This window comes from Camelina sativa, chromosome 20 (assembly GCF_000633955.1).
Source record: "Camelina sativa cultivar DH55 chromosome 20, Cs, whole genome shotgun sequence".
Taxonomy (NCBI): domain Eukaryota; kingdom Viridiplantae; phylum Streptophyta; class Magnoliopsida; order Brassicales; family Brassicaceae; genus Camelina; species Camelina sativa.
Genome location: NC_025704.1, coordinates 22,309,812 through 22,330,850, shown reverse-complemented (window position 1 = coordinate 22,330,850; position 21,039 = coordinate 22,309,812). Strand labels below are relative to the sequence as shown.

At 37.2% G+C, this 21,039-nt stretch overlaps 8 protein-coding genes and 1 long non-coding RNA gene across 11 annotated transcripts in view; 5 read left to right on the top strand and 4 right to left on the bottom strand.

Annotated features, from left to right (window-relative positions):
• On the top strand, positions 2,706-4,580 carry LOC104771418 (dihydroflavonol 4-reductase-like). The gene is made up of 6 exons (XM_010495935.2): positions 2,706-2,899; positions 2,985-3,154; positions 3,243-3,437; positions 3,526-3,685; positions 3,762-3,954; positions 4,070-4,580. Exons 1-6 carry the CDS (start codon positions 2,782-2,784, stop codon positions 4,365-4,367), a joined length of 1,134 nt encoding a protein of 377 aa, XP_010494237.1. The 5' UTR covers positions 2,706-2,781; the 3' UTR covers positions 4,368-4,580.
• LOC104771417 (proteasome subunit alpha type-1-A-like) lies at positions 5,765-8,014 on the top strand. The gene is made up of 2 exons (XM_010495934.2): positions 5,765-6,236; positions 7,353-8,014. Exons 1-2 carry the CDS (start codon positions 5,886-5,888, stop codon positions 7,815-7,817), a joined length of 816 nt encoding a protein of 271 aa, XP_010494236.1. The 5' UTR covers positions 5,765-5,885; the 3' UTR covers positions 7,818-8,014.
• Positions 8,862-9,836, top strand: LOC104771416. Its single transcript, XM_010495933.1, has 2 exons — positions 8,862-9,142; positions 9,437-9,836. The coding sequence occupies exons 1-2, from the start codon at positions 9,022-9,024 to the stop codon at positions 9,667-9,669; spliced, it is 354 nt and encodes a 117-aa protein (XP_010494235.1). The 5' UTR covers positions 8,862-9,021; the 3' UTR covers positions 9,670-9,836.
• LOC104771415 (DNA repair helicase XPB1-like) lies at positions 12,696-14,185 on the top strand. Its single transcript, XM_010495932.2, has 6 exons — positions 12,696-12,979; positions 13,066-13,109; positions 13,226-13,265; positions 13,363-13,525; positions 13,615-13,665; positions 13,909-14,185. Exons 1-6 carry the CDS (start codon positions 12,970-12,972, stop codon positions 13,982-13,984), a joined length of 384 nt encoding a protein of 127 aa, XP_010494234.1. The 5' UTR covers positions 12,696-12,969; the 3' UTR covers positions 13,985-14,185.
• Positions 14,473-15,918, top strand: LOC104771412. The gene is made up of 3 exons (XR_764824.2): positions 14,473-14,757; positions 15,236-15,337; positions 15,448-15,918. It is a non-coding gene; the product is annotated as an uncharacterized LOC104771412 (long non-coding RNA).
• LOC109131234 (zinc-finger homeodomain protein 13-like) lies at positions 16,213-17,449 on the bottom strand. The gene is made up of 3 exons (XM_019241926.1): positions 17,446-17,449; positions 17,206-17,306; positions 16,213-16,606 (listed from the first exon to the last, which is right to left on the bottom strand). The coding sequence occupies exons 1-3, from the start codon at positions 17,447-17,449 to the stop codon at positions 16,277-16,279; spliced, it is 435 nt and encodes a 144-aa protein (XP_019097471.1). The 3' UTR covers positions 16,213-16,276.
• LOC104771413 (zinc-finger homeodomain protein 13-like) lies at positions 17,429-18,363 on the bottom strand. Its single transcript, XM_019241707.1, has one exon. The coding sequence runs from the start codon at positions 18,171-18,173 to the stop codon at positions 17,493-17,495; it is 681 nt and encodes a 226-aa protein (XP_019097252.1). The 5' UTR covers positions 18,174-18,363; the 3' UTR covers positions 17,429-17,492.
• LOC104771414 (maf-like protein DDB_G0281937) lies at positions 18,463-21,004 on the bottom strand. 3 transcript variants are annotated; one of them, XM_010495928.2, is made up of 10 exons: positions 20,853-21,004; positions 20,548-20,619; positions 20,370-20,444; positions 20,151-20,231; positions 19,636-19,716; positions 19,319-19,388; positions 19,144-19,235; positions 19,007-19,048; positions 18,838-18,918; positions 18,463-18,673 (listed from the first exon to the last, which is right to left on the bottom strand). In XM_010495928.2, the coding sequence occupies exons 1-10, from the start codon at positions 20,877-20,879 to the stop codon at positions 18,587-18,589; spliced, it is 708 nt and encodes a 235-aa protein (XP_010494230.1). In that variant the 5' UTR covers positions 20,880-21,004; the 3' UTR covers positions 18,463-18,586. The 3 variants fall into 3 exon arrangements, with proteins under 3 accessions (XP_010494230.1, XP_010494233.1, XP_010494231.1); XM_010495931.2 differs by lacking the exon at positions 19,636-19,716; XM_010495929.2 differs by lacking the exon at positions 20,151-20,231.
• The window catches only part of LOC104772740 (zinc-finger homeodomain protein 13-like), a 2,859-nt gene continuing 2,843 nt past the window's right edge, over positions 21,024-21,039 (bottom strand). Inside the window, exon 2 of the mRNA XM_010497320.1 lies at positions 21,024-21,036. Coding sequence (XP_010495622.1) covers positions 21,024-21,036 — 13 coding nt within the window. The remainder of the gene's footprint in view (positions 21,037-21,039) is intronic.

Here is a 21,039-nt window from a genome sequence, read left to right as displayed (position 1 = left end):
TGTTCCTCGCTCACAGAATGGTAAAGCGGATAATTTGGCGCGACGTGTACGCGCATTTCCGCAATTAATTACCTTTGTAAACAATTTCCCTTCGCATTGGCTTGTTTGAGCCAATCTTGTATGCTGTTGTCAAAAAAAAAAGTAAAAACTTATCTCTAACGAAGAATATTTATATATTTATTTCTAGAAAATATATTTCATTTACAAAAAATATCAATATTTTCTTTTAAATTTATTTTAGTAGAAATTTTAAAACCCGCACATCGAGCGGATCCTAATCTACTTATATATAAGAATAATAAAAATATTCAATTAGAAAAAAATAGACTTAAAAAAAGTGTGTGCGGAGTCATGGGTCTCAAATTAACCCGCTTTGTCAAGAGTGACAAGTTGAGGAGAAAACAATATCTCATATACTATTTGGTTATTCTCTGGTAGCTAAAGTATGGACTGCAGTTCCATTTCTATTACCGCAAAGCTCAGTTGCAGAGGACAGTAAGCACATGTTAATGTTGATGGAGCAAACTGAGATACCAGAGCAATTAAAAAATATGCTGCCCTGGATCATTTGGGGATATGGAAAGCTAGAAATGTAATAATTTTCTCTTAGAGAGACCATGATCCTCATGTCCACATTGCTGCATGTAACAACCTGTCCTGTGGGCCCCCACTAGCCTCACTGCTAGCCCACTAGCCTCACTGCTAGCTGCCCTAACGGACCCCAAGCTGGCCCTGCAGGGCATCGATCCTAACCCATCACTGTAGATATCCTAATCCACCAGTAGGTTATTAGTGCGCCAGGCGTTCCTCGAACCCTGGTCCTCACCCTTTAACAACTTTTCCACAGGACAAGTTGCCACCAATTGACCGGCAGACAGGTTGTTACAATAAATGACAAGTTGCCACCAATTGATCTGCAGGTCAATTGGTGGCAACTTGTCCTGTGGGAAGGTTGTTAAAGGGTGAGGACCAGGGTTCGAGGAATGCCTAGCGCACCAATAACCTACTGGTGGATTGGGATATCTATAGTGATGGGTTAGGATCGATGTCCTGCAAGACCAGCTTGGGATCCGTTTGGGCGGCTAGCAGTGAGGCTAGTGGGGGCCCACAGGACAGGTTGTTACACTGCAGCTCATCGGAAGGAATGGATTAAGCAACAATGGATGTTGTCTCACGAGCTGGCTAACGTAGATCGCAACAGACTGAATACAGTTGACCATTGGATTAAACCGGCTTCAGGTAGACTAAAATGTAATATCCATTCTACTTGGATGAGTGATTCATACTATTATGGTGAGGCTTGGATTTTATGCAATCATGTTGGAGATGTCCTCCTCCGTGCCACACATGCCGTTTTCCAAGGACGGACCGGATTTCAGCAGAATTAAACTGCATTTTTTTGGTATCTACAAATTTTACATAATCTCCATATTACCTAGTGTGAAGTATAGACGGATTATCATGCCGCAATAGCAGGGTTAGATATTATTTAAATTATTGATCTATAGTTAGATAATCTACTTTGATTTCCGAATTGTGTTTAAATATATTATAAAACTAAAACAATAATTTGATTTTTGATTTGTGTAGAAAACAAACACAACCACTATTCACTTTTTATCGTAATAAAAAGTTTCAATCAGCTAATTCTATATATATTATCATAAATATAATAACTTATAATAAAATAGTACTATAAGTTTTTTTCTGTGTGTGGCACTGGTTACTTCTTAGTATTATTTTGCAATGTGGCACTGGTTCTTACTTCTTAGTATTATTTTGCAATCTCGTTTGAGTTTTAAGTTCATAAATTTAAAGTTCAGTAAATGTGGTTCATATCGACTTTTTCTCTCTTCTCAAAATTTGAAAATTATTTGGACAATGAATTTAAATATTTCATATTTAAGTCTCTCTTTTTTGTTGGAATGTGAAATGAAGTTTTTGGATACTGGATCCATATATTTTGGACGCAATAAATCAAGTTTCTCTATGAACCAAGTACACTAGTTAGTAGTTATTGGTAAAGTGAGCGCCAGTAGACCGGGTAAATAGAGCAAATGTGATTGGTGAACAAAAACCAATTATGTATTGTCTCGGTAACTAAGTAGCAGATGTCGTAGTAAGTAACAGACATGCGTGTTTATTTTCATGCTTAAATGGTATGGACGGTTGCCTGCTTCTTGTCTTAGGGACCTCACGAATGATATCGACGTGAAATGTTGGTTTCCACAAATTTTTCTATAAACTTGAACAAATAGAGTTATCTCCCCTCTCCACCACACACGTTTAGATTGTTTTTATTCATTTTATGATTTGCTTACATAAATATTTGACTGTATATATATGTGTGTGTTTTCTTTGTCAATGAAAGTTGAGTTTAATAATAAAGAAAATTTGAAAACGATAAATTAAAAGAAAAAAGAACGTAGAAGAAACTCTCGTCTTTCTATCTCCCTCACCAAACAAATTCTAGTCAAAGGTATTACACCCACCGGTACAACTAAAAAATACACACCGAAGGAAATAATAAAATCAACTTACCAGATTGTCACGTACCATACACATCTCTTTAGTCTTTCGCCAACCAACGTTCCTCACGTGCTCTGCCGGTTGGTAATCACGTGTCCGGTAGCTTCTTTGTTCCTTTTTTGTTTTCTTCAATAAACGATTCTTGATCTCTAGTGCCTTATTTATAATGTCTTCGTAGCACATAGAATTGTACCAAAACCTAAACAATCTTTCCCTAAAGCACAATCCATCTTAATTTGTAACACAAACAAAATGGTAAGTCAGAGAGAAACCGTGTGTGTAACCGGCGCTTCGGGATTCATCGGTTCATGGCTAGTGATGCGATTGCTGGAACGTGGTTACTTTGTTCGTGCCACTGTTCGCGATCCTGGTACGTATCTATTTATGTTCTTACAAACTCGTTTCTCCTAAGATTATATAAACTTAACTTTAGTAACCGGATTTAATTTATAAAGGGAATTCGAAAAAAGTGAAACATCTCCTTGACTTGCCAAACGCCAAGTCGAAACTCACTTTATGGAAGGCCGATTTGTCTGATGAAGGAAGCTACGATGACGCCATAAAAGGATGCGACGGTGTTTTCCACGTGGCAACTCCCATGGATTTTGAGTCAAAAGACCCTGAGGTGAGTATATAGTATATATGGATAATTAATAAACCTCTATTGGTTTTGACATCCATGCTTAATTGATTTTTTAATGTTTGTGAATCAGAACGAAGTGATAAAACCGACAGTGAATGGAATGTTGGGGATATTGAAAGCATGTGTCAAGGCAAAGACTGTACGGAGATTCGTATTTACTTCATCTGCGGGAACTGTTAATGTCGAAGAAAATCAGAAGAGTGTCTATGATGAAAAAGATTGGAGTGATCTTGAGTTTATCATGTCCAAGAAGATGACAGGATGGGTATACATACTAATTAAAATCAATTTAGCTAAGGCTGATCTTCTTCAAAGTAATTTAAAGTTGATCATATATACGTTTTTTTTGGCAGATGTATTTCGTGTCGAAAACATTAGCGGAGAAAGCAGCGTGGGATTTCGCCAAGGAAAACGGATTAGATTTCATTAGTATTATTCCAACACTGGTGATCGGTCCATTCATCACAACATCTATGCCGCCTAGCCTCATCACCGCGCTCTCTCCTATCACTCGTACGTGTGCGCTTCTTCTTTTGTTTGAATGTGAATTATATTATATCTAAAACGATGAATAAATATAATGTTTCAGGGAAGGAGGCACATTACTCGATCATAAGACAAGGACAGTATGTGCATTTGGACGACCTATGTAATGCTCATATCTTCTTGTACGAAAAAACTGCTGCCGAGGGACGTTATGTTTGTTCCTCTCACGATGCCACCATTCTTACTATGTCCAAATTTCTCAGGCAAAAATACCCCGAATACAACGTACCTTCAACGTAAGTAATACCGGCTAAAGCCTGATCTCCTCGGGATAAGGCCTAGAGAAAATATTTAGGCCTAGTTTCCTTAATTGTGCAATCAAATCTTTTGCTAAATAACTCTTTGGAACAGGTTTGAAGGTGTTGATGAGAATCTAAAGGGCGTTGTGTTCAGTTCCAAGAAGCTGACTGAGATGGGGTTTAGCTTCAAGTATAGTCTCGAGGAAATGTTCGTTGAATCTATCGAGACATGTCGACAAAAGGGGTTTCTCCCGGTTTCTTTGAACAAAGTTCCGAGTAAGGATGACAATATTGAGCTCATAACAGGAATTGGACTAACCGAAGGTATGATGTCATGTAACAAGACAGAACCAGGGGTAACCAGCGAGAGAAACGATGCTTCCATGCAAGCACAACAGATGTGTGCTTAGAAAATTCAACCTTTATTATATTATTATATTGTCATACCGATTTACGATTGGAGGTATGATTTGGGTTTGTCTTTACGTTACTAATCATAATTTATCATTGGCGAGTGATATGAACTGATTTATAATGTATGTGTGTGAGTGTGTGAGTGTAACGGTATATGAAATTATGAATGAGCCTATTTACGTATTTTAAGAGTGTTGTCTTTGAATCGACTGAACTTTTGCAAGTTATATTTGTTACAGCAAGCTTAGTCTTTGAATGGTTGTCTAGTAGTTTATCATGATATGGAGGTTTTGAATAGTGAAATGAAAAAAAAACAGACCAATATGGAGTTTTATGCTCAAGTGCGTACTAATTATACGAAGATTTTTAGTACGCAACAATGTATAACGCTAGTCTATAATTATGAATAGTGAATTAAGTGCGGACTAGTCTGGTCTGAAACATACTACACAAACCATTCATAGCCACAAATATGATTTGACCATTATTAAAAAGGACATTGTAAGACTACTTACAATAGTCACCTTTTAAACGGTTGAATAATTTAACTGTTGGAATAACTATAATGGGGTGTTGAAAAAATAAAAATAAGATGATGTGGAGACAACAGTGTTAAAACTCAAAAAGGTGGCCTTGCTCGCCAAGTAGCAGATAATGAGTTGATGATTTTTAAAATTATAAGATAATATTTAGATAAAAATATGTGTTTAATTTCTATTGGATGCTCAAATTTCAAATATTTTTAACCCAATCCAATGATTTGAGATTAATTATCTAATAAAATATGAAATTTTATTTAAATATTTTTATACCAAAACTCATCATATTTTATTCTCTATAAATAGAGACTTGTTTCACTTAATTTGGATTCACAAAAAAAAAAACCATATTTTTCCTTTTTTTATAAAATTATTTAATATTTACTTATTTTAGTTTTTTTTGTTTTTTTTTGAATTGAATGTAAAATTAATTCAAACTCAAAAGACTGTTTCATAATGACTGTAGACTTTCTTTAATATTAACTGTGATTAATAATATGTAATCACAAAACTATAAGCAAAAATAAAAATGAAAATACGATGTTGTAATTTTATTAAATAAACTATTATAGAGAATAAAAGTGATGTTAGTGTTGATGATGATGTGGAAGAAAAAAAAGATGAGCGTGGCGTGAAAAATAAATAAAAGGGTGTAGTAAACATCAAACAAATTTGGATGGTCTAAGATGAGTAAGATATCCATGTACTGTAATTTGTTTTCACAATTAAATTTGCACTATTATCATATCAAAATGATTGATGCTATCGGCTTAAAGTCTCGGCCCAATACTTGGGCGAACATTAAATGAAAGCCCATTTGTTAAGTTGTATCGAAGAGAGAGAGAGAGAGAGAGAGAGAGAGAGAGAGCTAAAGAGCATCCATGGCTTGAAGGAAAAGAAAAGTTTCCTGAGATTTCGTCTGTTCTATAAAACCCTTTCGACGACGAGTAAAGAAGAAAGAGAGAAGAAGCAAAAATGTTCAGAAACCAGTACGACACAGATGTTACGACATGGAGTCCCACAGGTCGTTTATTCCAAGTGGAATACGCCATGGAAGCAGTGAAGCAAGGATCTGCAGCAATTGGACTCAGATCTCGTTCCCATGTCGTCCTCGCTTGTGTCAACAAAGCTCAATCAGAGCTTTCTTCTCACCAGAGGAAGATCTTCAAAGTCGATGACCATATTGGTGTCGCAATCGCTGGTCTTACCGCCGACGGCCGTGTTCTCTCTCGGTATATGAGATCGGAGTCGATCAATCACTCCTTTACTTATGAGTCTCCTCTTCCTGTTGGTCGTCTCGTTGTTCATCTTGCTGATAAGGCTCAGGTTTGCTCTTAGCTATTACTGTAATTGTTGATTTAGATTTGGGTAATTTTGGAATCAATCATACTCACTTTTGACTCACTTAGCTTTGGAATCGATTACACTTAGTTTTGTGTGACTCACAAATTTAGTCAGATAGCTTCTTGAATTTGCGCCTAGGGTTTACATGTAATGTCTTAGTGATTTGCTCTTTTCTATGATGTGATGGTATGCTGAGAATGTGTTTTTGTCTTCTTCAATTACTGATTTTAGTATGTGATGAATTTTTGATGATTTGGAATTAGAGATGAGGTTAAGAGCAAGTGTAACAGTGATCTGAGGTGATTAAGGCTTAAAATCAATAAGGGTTTGCTTGATTTAGCGGATACTGAGTTGTAGGATTTTATCAGTTCCTGTTTTGTACATTCTTTGGATGTTATTGTTGTCACAGCTGCATAATCGTGTATACAGAGGTTTTACCTTTACCAAGACATGTCATGACATTAGGATTTTGAGAATGAGTTTTGTTTACTTGTTTCCCGTACATTTACTTGTTTCTGCAGTTGCCATTAAGAGGATCTATCGTTCTTTCGTCTAATAATTGGATTTAGGTTGTATAAAACATCCACTTTGAAATTAGGATGCTAGAAGACTGAGTTTTGATTGTCTGTTGGTACTTTTACTTGTTTGTGTAGTTGTCACTAAGAGATTCAATTGTCATTCGTTTATGATTTGGATTTTGGTCTTCCTTTTGCATCTAGTGTTCCATTTGTTGGCTTTATACATAGTTTGTCCTGCCCTCATCTTTTTTCACTTTTCTCACCGCTCATTACTCCTGCTTTTATGTCCGTCATCTTGCCTATCATTATGTGATACATATCACTTCTGTTTTATCTCTCTAACTAATGGTTTCTTAAATTAGCTAATGTACTTTTCTGCTACATCTCACGTTTGTTGATGTCTATAACGCAACTGTTGTTATATTCCCATTTTTAATTGTTGGCTTGCTACAAAAAGCCACTAGCAATATGTCTTTCTAAAACGAACAGTCTTACATGTTTCTCATTCTTCTGTTTCTATGTGATACTTCTTGATCTAAATAAGAGACTATTCTTGTGTGTGTGTTTTCCTTGTGAACAGGTCTGTACCCAACGATCATGGAAACGGCCCTATGGTGTGGGTTTACTAGTAGGTGGATTGGATGAGTCTGGCGCCCACCTTTACTACAACTGTCCAAGCGGAAACTACTTTGAGTACCAAGCTTTTGCTATTGGATCCCGTTCCCAAGCAGCAAAGACCTATCTGGAACGCAGGTTTGAGAGCTTTGGGGATTCTTCAAGAGAAGATCTGATCAAAGATGCAATTTTGGCTGTTAGGGAGACATTGCAAGGGGAAACGCTGAAGAGTTCTCTCTGCACAGTCGCTATTCTAGGAGTCGATGAGCCATTCCACTTCTTAGACCAAGAAGCGATACAGAAAGTGATCGACACATTTGAGAAAGTGCCAGAGGAAGAGGAAGGCGAAGACGAGGCCGAAGCTGGTGCTGCTCAACCTGCAGAACAAGGTGGTGCTGGTGCAGGTGACGTTGCTCCAATGGAAATGTAAGGGTCTTGTGTGTGTAACGCTGGAACTATTTTATTTTGATGTTAGCTGGATTTACTTTGCAAAATGGCTGCGGGTTTAGATGTATGCTTGGGAACCTCGTGAAGTTGTCATTTGGTGATATAAACTCAATAGCTGCCATTAAGACTTTTCTAGTAGTTTGCTCTTTTGGTTTTAAATCTGAAATCTGTTCACGACTTTCTATCTCGTTGTTTCTGCAATTCCTTGGTGAGTTGGTGTCAAGCTAATAATATCACACACACCAAACTTTGATTATAATATCAAATTTATGATTAGTTCGACATCATTTAGTCAAATAGAAAGCATAAAAGGCCCCCTACATGGTGACAACTACGGAAAACATTGGATAATGCGGACCATGTAAACCAGACCCATTGACTTTGCCTTCTCTCTCAATCATTTCCTTATCCACCATTTGTTTCCGTATATACCATAACCATCAAAGAAAAAATGATCAAGAGTTTAGAATTGTTATCTACGAACTAGTTGATCATATAAAATTAGATTAACAAAGAACAAACGTGTTTTTGGAATACGAAGCCATTTTGAACTAAGCACTAAACAACGTCCAAACTGATTGAAGAATTCGGGGGAAAAAAAACAAGAAAAACACCATCTTTCAAGATTCATATTTGTATAAATATCCTACATTCCGAGAAGGTTGTAGCGACAATACAAAGTCAAACCATTTCGATCAAGAACATAGGAGCACTAAATTGTTCTGTGAATATGGGCATCAAACCCTGATTCTGCAACATTGTAACATCAAGTCATGTGGTCTACTATCTATCTAGTCATAGTTGCTATTTAACGTTCCAAATATGGATTTAAAATTAGTCAGTTGGACCAAATGACAAAACAAAAAAATTAGGAGCGGATTAGACCGGACCGAAAATGATACCAAAACAACCACCATCCTAACCACCAAACATAAGTTAATTAAATCAAACAATTTGTTGAAATGCTTGACTTCATGCGAGATTATTAAAACATACAAATAAAATAAACAAGGAAGAAAGTGTTGAGAATGTTATGCAAACATGGCCAGCTCGCCGTTTATTTGTTGGAAGAAGTTGTCTTCTTCCCAAACCCATTTTGTATTTTCTGGTTTGGTTATTAAGGATGAAACAAACATCATCAATCTTTAATTTGGTCAGAAAATAAAAATAAAAATTGTTGTTGAGAAATGAAAGGAAGGGCCTACGTCATGATCTTCTTCTTCTGGGCTCTTCTCACCATTATCACCCCAATGATTGTTAGCTGGTCTCAATCTCTCAAAAACCTTCCAACACTCTCTGATGATCAAGGTATACTTCTTAACAATCTCTTCTTACATTAAACGTCATTTACTCACTTATATAAGATGATCGTTGACTCGGTCCTTCAAAGGAAGTTGAACCTTGCATCTTCAATTCAATCCCGCTTGGAAAGAATTATTTAAACCCAATAAGGGTATTATCAAATGCTTGTTCCAGGCTTAGGGAGGCTACTGGCTCAGCCCCGAACGTTTTGGTTGATAGATAAAACTGAACATTTTAGTTTTTCTTCTATAATGATCCCTTGTGTTCCAAATATTTAATACTTTTTAATATGGATTTCAGAAAAAAAAATCAAGGACTCTAGTCCAAGGCGGATGATGGGATATTCAGAAGAAATGCATTTGGCACAAGAGTTTTTTAGTCGCGTAGAAGAAGAGAAGTTGGTAATGGAGCCTTCGATGGCGCCAACGCCTCAAGATAACCCTGTTATGCCTTCACTATCTTTTGCGCGATTAGAACAACATGAAGGATTAGTCGCTAAAGATGCACACCCCATGAGTTTGCGACAATTTTAAAGAGATTCTTTCTTTGTTTGTTTGTTTATATCGGCGATTATCTATATTATCTTCTTTAATCAAGGAAGTGTTCATAAGGTTTTTTTCTTATCTTTTTGATTATATGAAACCTAATGCTGGCGACAGAAGCTCTTGTAAATATATAAAATTGTCATCCTTTCGACAAAAGCCAATGGTAAGAAACTTTCTTTTTGGTTATGATTGATTACTACTATATTTTGAAATATACGGATGCATGTTTAGAGATGCCAAACTAAACCTAAAGACGTGTGGATAAAATGGTATGCAAAGTAACGGTCTATGTTCGCATAATACTGTAAAGTCGAGATAAATCATTCAGGCAAAACAAATTTATGTATATAATGTATGTGAGTCTCACTTTTTCGCCTGTATTAAAGGTTGTGATTGCATTTGTATTAGGACCACCAACCTGGAACCAGTCTGGTCTCTTTGAAATCTTGTTGAGCGAAGTAATCTTTTTCGGCGATGTCTTCTTGAATAATGGTTTCACCAAATGTATCATGGATACGATCTACTTCTCCTATCTTCTCAACTACATTCTCTTCATACTGGTTGATTTGTGGTGGATTCTTTTCTTTTTTATAAAAAATTTAACGTTAACGTTTTTACAACCAGTGCAAACCAGGCTTGTGACGCCCCACCACTCTATAGCCGGACAAGCCTAGAGCGGTTACATAATGCCACTACGGGAAATTTCACCGAAGCAAACCAGTCGAGGTTCAAGAGGATTCCTTCGCCCCAGCCAGCTTGCCTCAGTGAAATCTCCCCTGTTCCAAGTCGACTACCAGGCATTTCAACCGTTCATCGGCTGGACCATTGTGTTGGCCCGGAAAAGGTCAATATTAGTTTCATTGCCACAAATTATAACAAAACCGATTAACTTGTATTAGCACAAAATAATACAAATTAATTTATGATAACAAACGTAAATCCCAAAACAATTGAATTACTCCAAAATATCGCATAGTAGGAGGAGGGTAAATATATCCCATAAATTTATAAAAAGATAGACACAAATTGCACCATCCAATTTTCCTACGTTTGACCCGGGTCTAGACTCTCCTCTCGGACCTTATCCTGCAAAACAAAAATGAGTCATGAGTAATCTAATATTACTCAGTGAGCTGGGTATCCCCCTACCATGCTTTCTACCTGTCTCTCTTCGCTACCCCTACAACAACCAGCAAGGAGCAATCAACACGCAATGTGGAAGCAAAATGCCAACAAGAAACATTAAGCAATCAACAAGTAACAAATAAATAAAGACTCGCAACTACTAGACGCTTCAATACTCCTAGGGCCTGCGACAGACTTCTGTTCCATTCCACACTCCATAAGTGATGAAACCACAAAGGTTACCAACACCAACACTTGGTCGGGAAACTGAAGAGTTTAGGTTCAGTGTACTCGAGCTCATGTCCTTTCCGTCATTTCTTTTTAACACCGTTTAACCTTGACGTTGCCGTCCGTTTAGCTGCCCCTCTCTCCTCTTGACGAGCGTTAATTCTTCTTAACCCTTATTAATTTTCTTTGTGTTAAGGCCTAATTTTCACTTAAGCCTTTTTAATCTATTTCAATTTCTTCCTCTTCTCTCGTTCTTGGGCCATTATTTCCTTTCTATTTTCTTCCTTTGGTTGGCACCACTCAAACTTCATGTCTACTTCACGTACCATTTGATTTTCTCTCGTTGGTTTCAAGTTCTTTTTTCTCCGTCCCCTCGTTGGTTCTTCGTTATATATATTCTCCTTCTAACTCGTCAGTCTTTCTTCCTTAGAGTTCCTATTATTTTCGATCGTGGAAATCTCCCAGCTAACAAACCATACCTTCCTTATTTCATTACACTCGGTATTCAACGTTGGCCTTGGTACCCTTTGTTTCTTTCAAATTTCCTCGGACATCTCTCGGTTGTTCTTCTTCATTAATATTAAATTGTCTTTCCAAGTCCTTTCCAAGCCTTTCGAACGATGAATTATGCTTGGTCATTCACTTCTGGGTAAGGGTCACTACAAGGCTTGCAAGCCATTATCATATCGTATTTCCACAATGAGGAGAAGAGATAAGAACCGGTCCCTCATTTTTCTATCCACCATAGAGATTATCCAAGCTGCTGCATTAGGTGGGTGTCCGTGTCTTCTGGTGTTCCGCTCCCACCAAAGGTTATAGATATCAGTTTGAAAGAAGTAGCGAACATGAAGCTGTCAAGGCGATCATGCCATTGCTCGCAAACTGAAATGAGAAGGGATTGACAGTCCGTTGTATACTTTGTATTGAGTTTTTTTTTTGTTGTAGCTTCCCAAACTTCTGATCCAAAACTGCATGAAAAGAATAAGTGGTTCCTAGACTCATGAGCACTGTTGCAGAGAACACACGTCCCATATACTCCATTGTTCCATTGGTTCATGCGGTCTCCGGTTGATAATCTGTCTTGCATAGCATGCCAAACACATAAGGAGAACTTTGGCATCATCATGTCATTCCTCTGCTAGATCTTTTTACTGAATCTGAGGAGTTGTCAATCGTACCAGAGGAAGTGTTAGACACCCGTTACAATGATAAGGGCGTGCTGGAGGCACTGGTTCATTGGAAGGGGTTGCCTGATATTGAGAAAACTTGGGAGGTGGTCAGAGAATTGCAGAAGCAGTTTCCTACTCTAGCGCTTGAGGACAAGCTTCATTTCGATTGGGGAAGGGGGGGAGGGGTATTGATAAAGGAACAGCAGCACGTGTGGAGCAAGAGAGGAACACGTGGGAGTAAAATAGTTCATTGCTTATATACTTTGAAAGTAGAATAGTTCGGATTATGTTGTTTGTGAGGAAACAGAGTCGTATGTGACTTCTGAGAAGAGTTGGTTATGATCTAACTGCATCTAGAGGCCACTCTTGTTATTAGTTGTAACACATTGGAGTTTTTTTTCTTATAAAAAAAAAAAAGAGAATATAAGACTATCCTTATTGGTAGTTTTTTGTTGTTTTTTAGTACATTTCTTAGGTGTAGATAGATATTATTAATTAATCAAACATAAGTTAAGAATTGCAAGAATCGTTTCTAATTTTAGGAATGAAAGAAACGTCTCTTGTGGCACCCTCCTCGACATCATCAAACGAGTAACAGTCTCGCCATAACAAAAATCGCCGGAGACGCAGCTTCCTTCGCCAATTATCTTACACCGGGATTTTTTCACGGCGCCGTTTGCCTCCGTCGCGTACAATTGTAGCCTTCTGAGAAATCACGATCTGATAACAACCAGGGGAGAGCAAAAAAAGAAGAAGAAAGATCAATATGGGGAACGGTAACAGTCTCGATCTTAGGGATTTTTGTTTTTGGCTTAGTAAATCGAATTATCCGGTCAACAATTTGGGAATTTTGATGTTTCAGGTGAAAGAGGAAGACCTAACAAGAAGATGAAGTACGCTGGGAAGGTTCGTGTTGAATATTTTCCATCATATTTAGGTTTCTTCAGTTCAATGCTACTCTTCAGATTTTATTATGGGCGTTTCAATGGAAGTATAATGTGATATTAGTGTAAAATTCTCAGGATTACTATGATGATGATGCTAATGAGGGTTCTCGTGATGGTAAAATTGATTACTCTCTCTCTCTCTGGCATAGTTAGTATAGATACATTTTGGAATATTATTGAATAGAGTATTATAATGGGGTTTGAACGTGAAGGAGAGGAGAAGAAGAGGGATTTTACAGATTTGGAGTTGAAGCCAGATCATGGGAACATGCCTTTGTGGGCTTGTGCTGATGGAAGGATTTTCCTGGAGACGTTTTCTCCTCTCTATAAACAAGCTTATGATTTCCTTATCGCCATTGCTGAACCTGTTTGCAGGTTCTCATCATTACATATTTGTTTTAGAGATTTTGATGTTGTCTTGATTATATCAATGTACAAGTTATGATTTTGGATTTGATTTTCAGGCCAGAGTCAATGCACGAGTATAATTTAACCGATCTAGATTTTCGTCTGAGGTATGTTGAACTACTCAAGTGATATACATACCATGATTAGTTGTTCTCAAAGGATTCTCGTAGGTTCTCTTGGTTTCGTCTTTACATTTTAAGTTCTCTTGAACTATATTTCAGCTGGTAGATAAACTCATTATCCTTCTCCTTAAGCTCCTTAATTCACTGAATGTGGAATTCATATTTCTTATACCAATATGTGTTCTCCTCAGTTTGTCGAACCAACTTGATTTTTTTTTTTTATGCTAGCCATATTATGACGGTGATGGATTTACGATTGGAAAAACAAGCGGTGAACTTGAGGCTGGACCCGGAGAGCTGTTGAATGAAGCAGAATTGGCAGCAGCAGCAGAAGAGAAAGAAACTCACTCGTTTGAGATAGACCCAACACAGGTGATGAGTTGTATTGATGAGTTGGTAGTGTTGTATGATCTTTACTTATTATTTTACTATATTTATTACTAAGAAACACCTAAACTTGGTTCTACCAAAAATCAACAAAATTTTCCTTTTCTCTTAACAAAGTTTCTTCTCTCCTTTTTATAATTAAAAATGCCTTAAGAAACAACTAAGAAACACTACCAATAAGGATAGTCTAATAAAGTAGCTCATTTGTTAGCACAATTTGAATGTATTGATAGAGAGTTTTATGCTGAATCTTGGCTACAAGAGCAACTTTGAATGGAACAAGTTTAAATAATTAAAGAGTTATTTACGAAAAGAGCACCGACAACAAACTAATCTTCGGATTTAGGTACTGTGGGTACTCAACTTCGGATTTAGGCACTCGACACACCGCAAAAAGTCGCTTTTGCCCTCCACTCGCTGATGTCATCCTTCCTACTCTTTTTTTGGGTTTCGATATCTCTCTTTCTCTCTTCGCCCATCCTCTTCAACTTTCTCAATAGTTACAAACCAAAAATTCCGGTGACCAACACCAACGGCGTAGGAGTCATTGATTTGGAGAATATATATAGCAGCTTTAGCGGTTTGATAAACCAGCATCCAAGCCACATCGACACACGATTGGTAGCGATTCAGGAATTGCGATCTGGGTTATGAAGACTAGAGATTAAGTCAATAAACCGCTCGAAATAGGTTTGATATGGATGCTCTGATTTTTTTTGGTAATTTGACGGAAAGGCTTCTCAAAAATCTCGAAGATCTTGTTTGTAATTAGCTAGGGTTTTGCCACGCCTCCATAGATCAACCTGTTCCGGTTTTCCTACAGTAGTTATATCTCCTTGTATATATATACTTAGATTTTGGATAGTTTAACTTTTTTTAGGTTTTGCTAGAATTGCTAGCTAAAAGGGGAATTATGTCGTTTTTCTTGATTGTGATTAGTTCATAGGCAAAACAAAATACAAGATAGTTTGATGATTGTCAGTGCTTGTGATATGTTGCAAGTGCTTATTGCTTGGATTTGAGACATGTTTTGCTTGGATTTGAGACATGTTTTGCTTGGATTTGAGATGTGTTATTAAAGTTTTTTTTTCATGCTCTGTATTTTCTAATTTATGTTTATTAATTTGCTTTTCTTTTTAAGTTTATGGATTTATTTTAATGATTGAAGGTTGTAGAAGATGAGGATGATGACTCTAATGCAGAATCCACTGAGGTTTGTACTTATCAAATCAAAGAAAGATGAGGCTTGTTTCTTCAGACTCTAGCCAATGTGAGGTTTTTTTTTAGCAATCGTACAGCTATTTAAGTCTGTTAGGTCGTTTCCTTGTTTTATTATAAAAGTCTCAAGTACTAAGATGACATATTCTTTTATTTTTATAGCTTAGGTGCGGTTAAGATGTGTTTGGATACAGAGGAAACATCTACGATTCAGAGCTTGTCCTAAGGAAGGAGCCATTCGCATGATGTGTAACTATGGCAGAGGCCGTGGGAAGGTGCTTGCTTAGGAGCTTGACAATGAAAAAATAGAGAGGAAGCTGATTAGTGTTTTGAAAGAGATGGTGAGATTGCTAAGTACTTGAAACCCATGTTTGGGTTCCTTATTTACGATCGATTAGGGTTTAGTTTTTTTTTTCTTTCAATTTTTTTAATGTATAATCTACTGTATAGTGATCGATTTGGGTTTATACGTCTTTGATTAGGGTTCTCTATTTACTATCTATTAGGGTTTAGTATTCCCTTTTTTAATCTTTTTTATATTAGGTTCACCTTACATTAATGGTTTGAGTTCATATGATGTAATTTTTTAATTTTATTAAAATTTATTGTCATGATATTGGTATTTGTTGCTAACAGAGTTGACGTCATTTAGTTAGATTCTAATTACACGGTCTTTCTCGTTTGGGGGTAAATAAGTCTGCTACAGTGACTTTTTCACTTTTATTAATCCCTCTCGCTGTCCGATGCCTAAATCCGAAGTTTCGCTGTCCGATGCCTAAATCCGAAGTTTCATTTCTCGAAGTGCCTGTTTTGATAATAAACTCATAATTAAATTAATAGAAGTACATTTTTGAGGGAAAAAAATCTACCGATTAGAAATAGGTTCCGGCAAATCCTTGGCCACAAAATTTGGGTAAGCCGAAAATGAAATCGTTAAATATTACACATTACATCATTACACAGTTACACAAAATAGAGTTTGGTAAACTCATCAGTTCTTATCCTTGTGATTGTTCATCCAAATCTTAAACTTGTTCCAATTTACTCCAATCTCTACACAAAACTCTTCAACTTCATCTCTCATCTCAGGTCTCACCTTCCACCGTAGCTTCTCCGCGTAATCCTTCATTTTCTCCGTCTGCTCCGCCGTAAACTTCGTCTTCAACCTCTTCACTCTCTTCTCCACCAAATCTTCTCCTTTCTCCTGTTTCTTCTTCTTCGCTTTGCTTTTTCCGCCGCCGTAAGGTGAGCAAAAGATCTGACGGAACTGCAGCGACGAAATCTTGAGAACTTCAAGAACCGTCTCGGCGACTCCGTTGTNCTTGTTTTATTATAAAAGTCTCCAGTACTAAGATGACATATTCTTTTATTTTTATAGCTTAGGTGCGGTTAAGATGTGTTTGGATACAGAGAAAACATCTACGATTCAGAGCTTGTCCTAAGGAAGGAGCCATTCGCATGATGTGTAACTATGGCAGAGGCCGTGGGAAGGTGCTTGCTTAGGAGCTTGACAATGAAGAAATAGAGAGGAAGCTGATTAGTGTTTTGAAAGAGATGGTGAGATTGCTAAGTACTTGAAACCCATGTTTGGGTTCCTTATTTACGATCGATTAGGGTTTAGTTTTTTTTTTTTTTAAATTTTTTTAATGTATAATCTACTGTATAGTGATCGATTTGGGTTTATACGTCTTTGATTAGGGTTCTCTATTTACTATCTATTAGGGTTTAGTATTCCCTTTTTTAATCTTTTTTATATTAGGTTCACCTTACATTAATGGTTTGAGTTCATATGATGTAATTTTTTAATTTTATTAAAATTTATTGTCATGATATTGGTATTTGTTGCTAACAGAGTTGACGTCATTTAGTTAGATTCTAATTACACGGTCTTTCTCGTTTGGGGGTAAATAAATCTGCTACAGTGACTTTTTCACTTTTATTAATCCCTCTCGCTGTCCGATGCCTAAATCCGAAGTTTCGCTGTCCGATGCCTAAATCCGAAGTTTCATTTCTCGAAGTGCCTGTTTTGATAATAAACTCATAATTAAATTAATAGAAGTACATTTTTGAGGGAAAAAAATCTACCGATTAGAAATAGGTTCCGGCAAATCCTTGGCCACAAAATTTGGGTAAGCCGAAAATGAAATCGTTAAATATTACACATTACATCATTACACAGTTACACAAAATAGAGTTTGGTAAACTCATCAGTTCTTATCCTTGTGATTGTTCATCCAAATCTTAAACTTGTTCCAATTTACTCCAATCTCTACACAAAACTCTTCAACTTCATCTCTCATCTCAGGTCTCACCTTCCACCGTAGCTTCTCCGCGTAATCCTTCATTTTCTCCGTCTGCTCCGCCGTAAACTTCGTCTTCAACCTCTTCACTCTCTTCTCCACCAAATCTTCTCCTTTCTCCTCTTTCTTCTTCTTCGCTTTGCTTTTTCCGCCGCCGTAAGGTGAGCAAAAGATCTGACGGAACTGCAGCGACGAAATCTTGAGAACTTCAAGAACCGTCTCGGCGACTCCGTTGTCAGTGATCAGTTCTTCACGGTGGAAGTTGCGGTGACAGCCGCATGCGGCGCAATTTAGAGACTGGTCTTCCTCCTCGGTGGCCGTGACGAACTCGCCGCAGCCGTCGTAAGCGGTGGTGCCGATATCGGCGGCGTGATTCTTCCTGCATTCTCCGTAGTGTGGTTTGTGAGTGACTTTGAAGATTGATTCGAGGATCGGTGGTGGCGCGTGATGAGTACGCGTGGGTTTGGATTTAGGTTTGCGTGTTGTTGGTTGTGGATAATGGACGTGGTCTCCAGTTTCACGGCAAATGGGTTTGACATTACGGCGTCGTTTGAGCTTTTCTTCTTCCTTTGGTTTGATCTCATCCATTTGTGATGATGAAGAAGAGAGGAAAAGGTTCAGAGGAAAGAGAGTGTTTGTGGGAAGAAGAGTCGATACTTATTTTCAAATTCCAACAAAACTTAATGGCTCGGTTTGTGATTTAGGTAGTTCCGTTTGGAAATAATTCAATTAGACCGAAATGATGGCTCGGTTTGACTGGTTAAATAGTCTACCAAACCGAACCAATACAGTCTTCTTTCAAGTTGTGGATTTGTTGACCGGAACCAAAACTAATCACCTAAGCATTGGTTTTGGTGTACTTTGGTTTTAATGCCCATGGCCATAAGAAATCAAATTATTAAATTCCAGTCAGAGACAAGGAAGAAAAATAAACACAACTAGTTTAACAAATACTTGTTCATGGTTTCTATGTCTGAGCTGAGAGACCATGAATGTAGTAGCTAAATGCTTGTCATTGCCAATACTTCCTTTATCAGTTTCTCAGTCAATTCTTTGGGCAGACCCATCACGCTATCCGTTGTCCCAGCCTGATTAATAACAATTTATCAATAATTCAACATTCATGGTTCAAATCGGTATAGAAAGATAAGAGAAACAAAATCAAAAGATCAACTTCTTGCAGTACATATTTGTAATCTATCTATGATATTGAAGGAATAAGAAGAAGGAGAGAAAGCAAGAGGATTCTAACCACTTCCTTAACACATGGCAATATTAGAGGATGCTCGATTAGGAGTGCACCAGCCACCTTAAGCACTGTGCCTTCCTCAATCTGGTCACCAACACAGCCCTTAACTTAGTAGAGCCCAAGTAATGTTAATAAGGTGACCTGTATTAAACTTGTACCAAACACCACTCACCAGTTTCTCGATAGTCTCCTCCGGTATTTCATTGAAATAGATCTGTTCGGAATTTACATCATCAGCTGGTGCTATATATATTTTACAAAATGTAAAATATCCCAACTCTAACGGAATACAAAAGTAAAAAATGTTACCTCCACTTTATCAACGCCGGATTTTCTGAGCCCTGTTTTGAGATTTGTCACAGCCACAGAACTCACTGTTGCTGTGTGTCCCTTGGAATAGCCTGCGTTTTGAATTTATATATATATATATATTTAACCTAAGCCTTTTGAGTTGTAGTTAACAAGGACGATCATGTGAACGTACCTCTTATGTACTCCCTTGCCTCTTCGACACTAGAGGGTTTCTCTCTGACGGTATCTTCATAGACTACCACCTTCACAGAAGTCAAATCATTAAATCCAAGTCTCTCCTAGACTATCCAATATCACCAAGTACCACTTATGTCCTTAGAATGCCCCATCTTTCATTAGTCAACTCGTAAAAATTACATACCAACTAACAATTTATACAATCTTTTCTCTTTAGACTCCATTTTATCACTAACCTAACCTATTTACTGCTACCTAGATGATAATATCAAAGTAAACTCTGCGCAAACACAGAAAGTTCAAATATAGTACTTGGTCACAAGTGATAAGTAAGGTCGACTTATCCTCCTCTATGTTGTCACCATCAGGGATCCGCTGCATGATTGCTTCAGCCTGGGAAAAAAATTTCGCCGGTTTATTAATGTGTCTGACGAAGAGGAAATGCTATATGAAACACCTTTGGTTATACGGTGGCCTAAGATAAGATCTATGCATGAAAGAAGGTCCTTCCAATTATTAAAACTCTGGCGGGAATAATATGAACAAAAAGAGGAGCTACAGAACATGTGATCTCATATCATGTAGGCAGAGCATAAAGATTTAACTTGCAAATACGGAAAACAAAAGTAGATCAAGACCTAGAGAAATCACACATAATGGAGAACCCTAGCCCGTACAGCAACTTCTGGTGCCAGACTAAGTAGAGCTATTAAGAATGTGTTTTGCCAAGAAGATGATGCATACCCAGAGACATAAAATGGAACTTGGTGATAGTAGATGGAGACTTTACTACTTACTAGTACTTAGCTAAATCAAAAACTACATACTGTATCCGATGCAATCAAGATTGTAGGTTGTTGTTCCTCATCCTCACATTCAGTATGTAGTTTCGACACAATGGCATCAGCCTGTGATGCAGTATGTAAATAAACGATGGGAAACAAGAAAAAAAAAAAAACATAAATGCTTTCTTCCTTTGAAGACTTCAAAGATCAATCAATATACACAAATAACCATTTTATTGCAGATGACTAATGAAGTTATACCTTTGCCTCAGCTAAAGCCAAAACCAACTCCTCAGGTTTATCTTTGCGGATGCTTTTCTCATCAATATCAGCACTCTACATTAACAGTTACAAGTAAACTTTTACTTTAATTAAACGAACCCAAATACAAAAATGCAATCTTTGAATAAGTTCAAAGGGACAAGAAATTATAAATTACCATGAGAGTGAATTGGTAACCCATGTCTGTGAGTATCTTACGTCGAGCAATCGAAGATGATCCCAAAATTAGCTGCGAAGAAAATTCAAATTGGAAAGAAGAATCACATCACCAACCTCTCTCTACATAGACACCAAAGGGATGGTTTTGAAAACGCAGAAAGGTTATAGCTTTGGCAAATACATTAAAAAAAAAAGGAACAAGCAAAAACATCAAATTCCAATGTTGTGGAGGATTCACAGTTCGAAACAGTTCAATTGCAGAGATGGGGGCAAAACTAGAAACCTAATGGAAAAGAAGCGAACCTTGAAGTGAGGATGAATCGATTCCATTTTTGTTCTGCAACTAGATTGCTGGAACTTGAATAATCGTTATCAATCAAAAACCTTGATACACTAAAATCGGAAGTGTTGGAGTTGGAGGCACCCGAGCAAAGCAGCAAATATTTTTTTTTGGTTTTTAAGTTCATAGAAAAGTTAGAAGTTTGTTCTG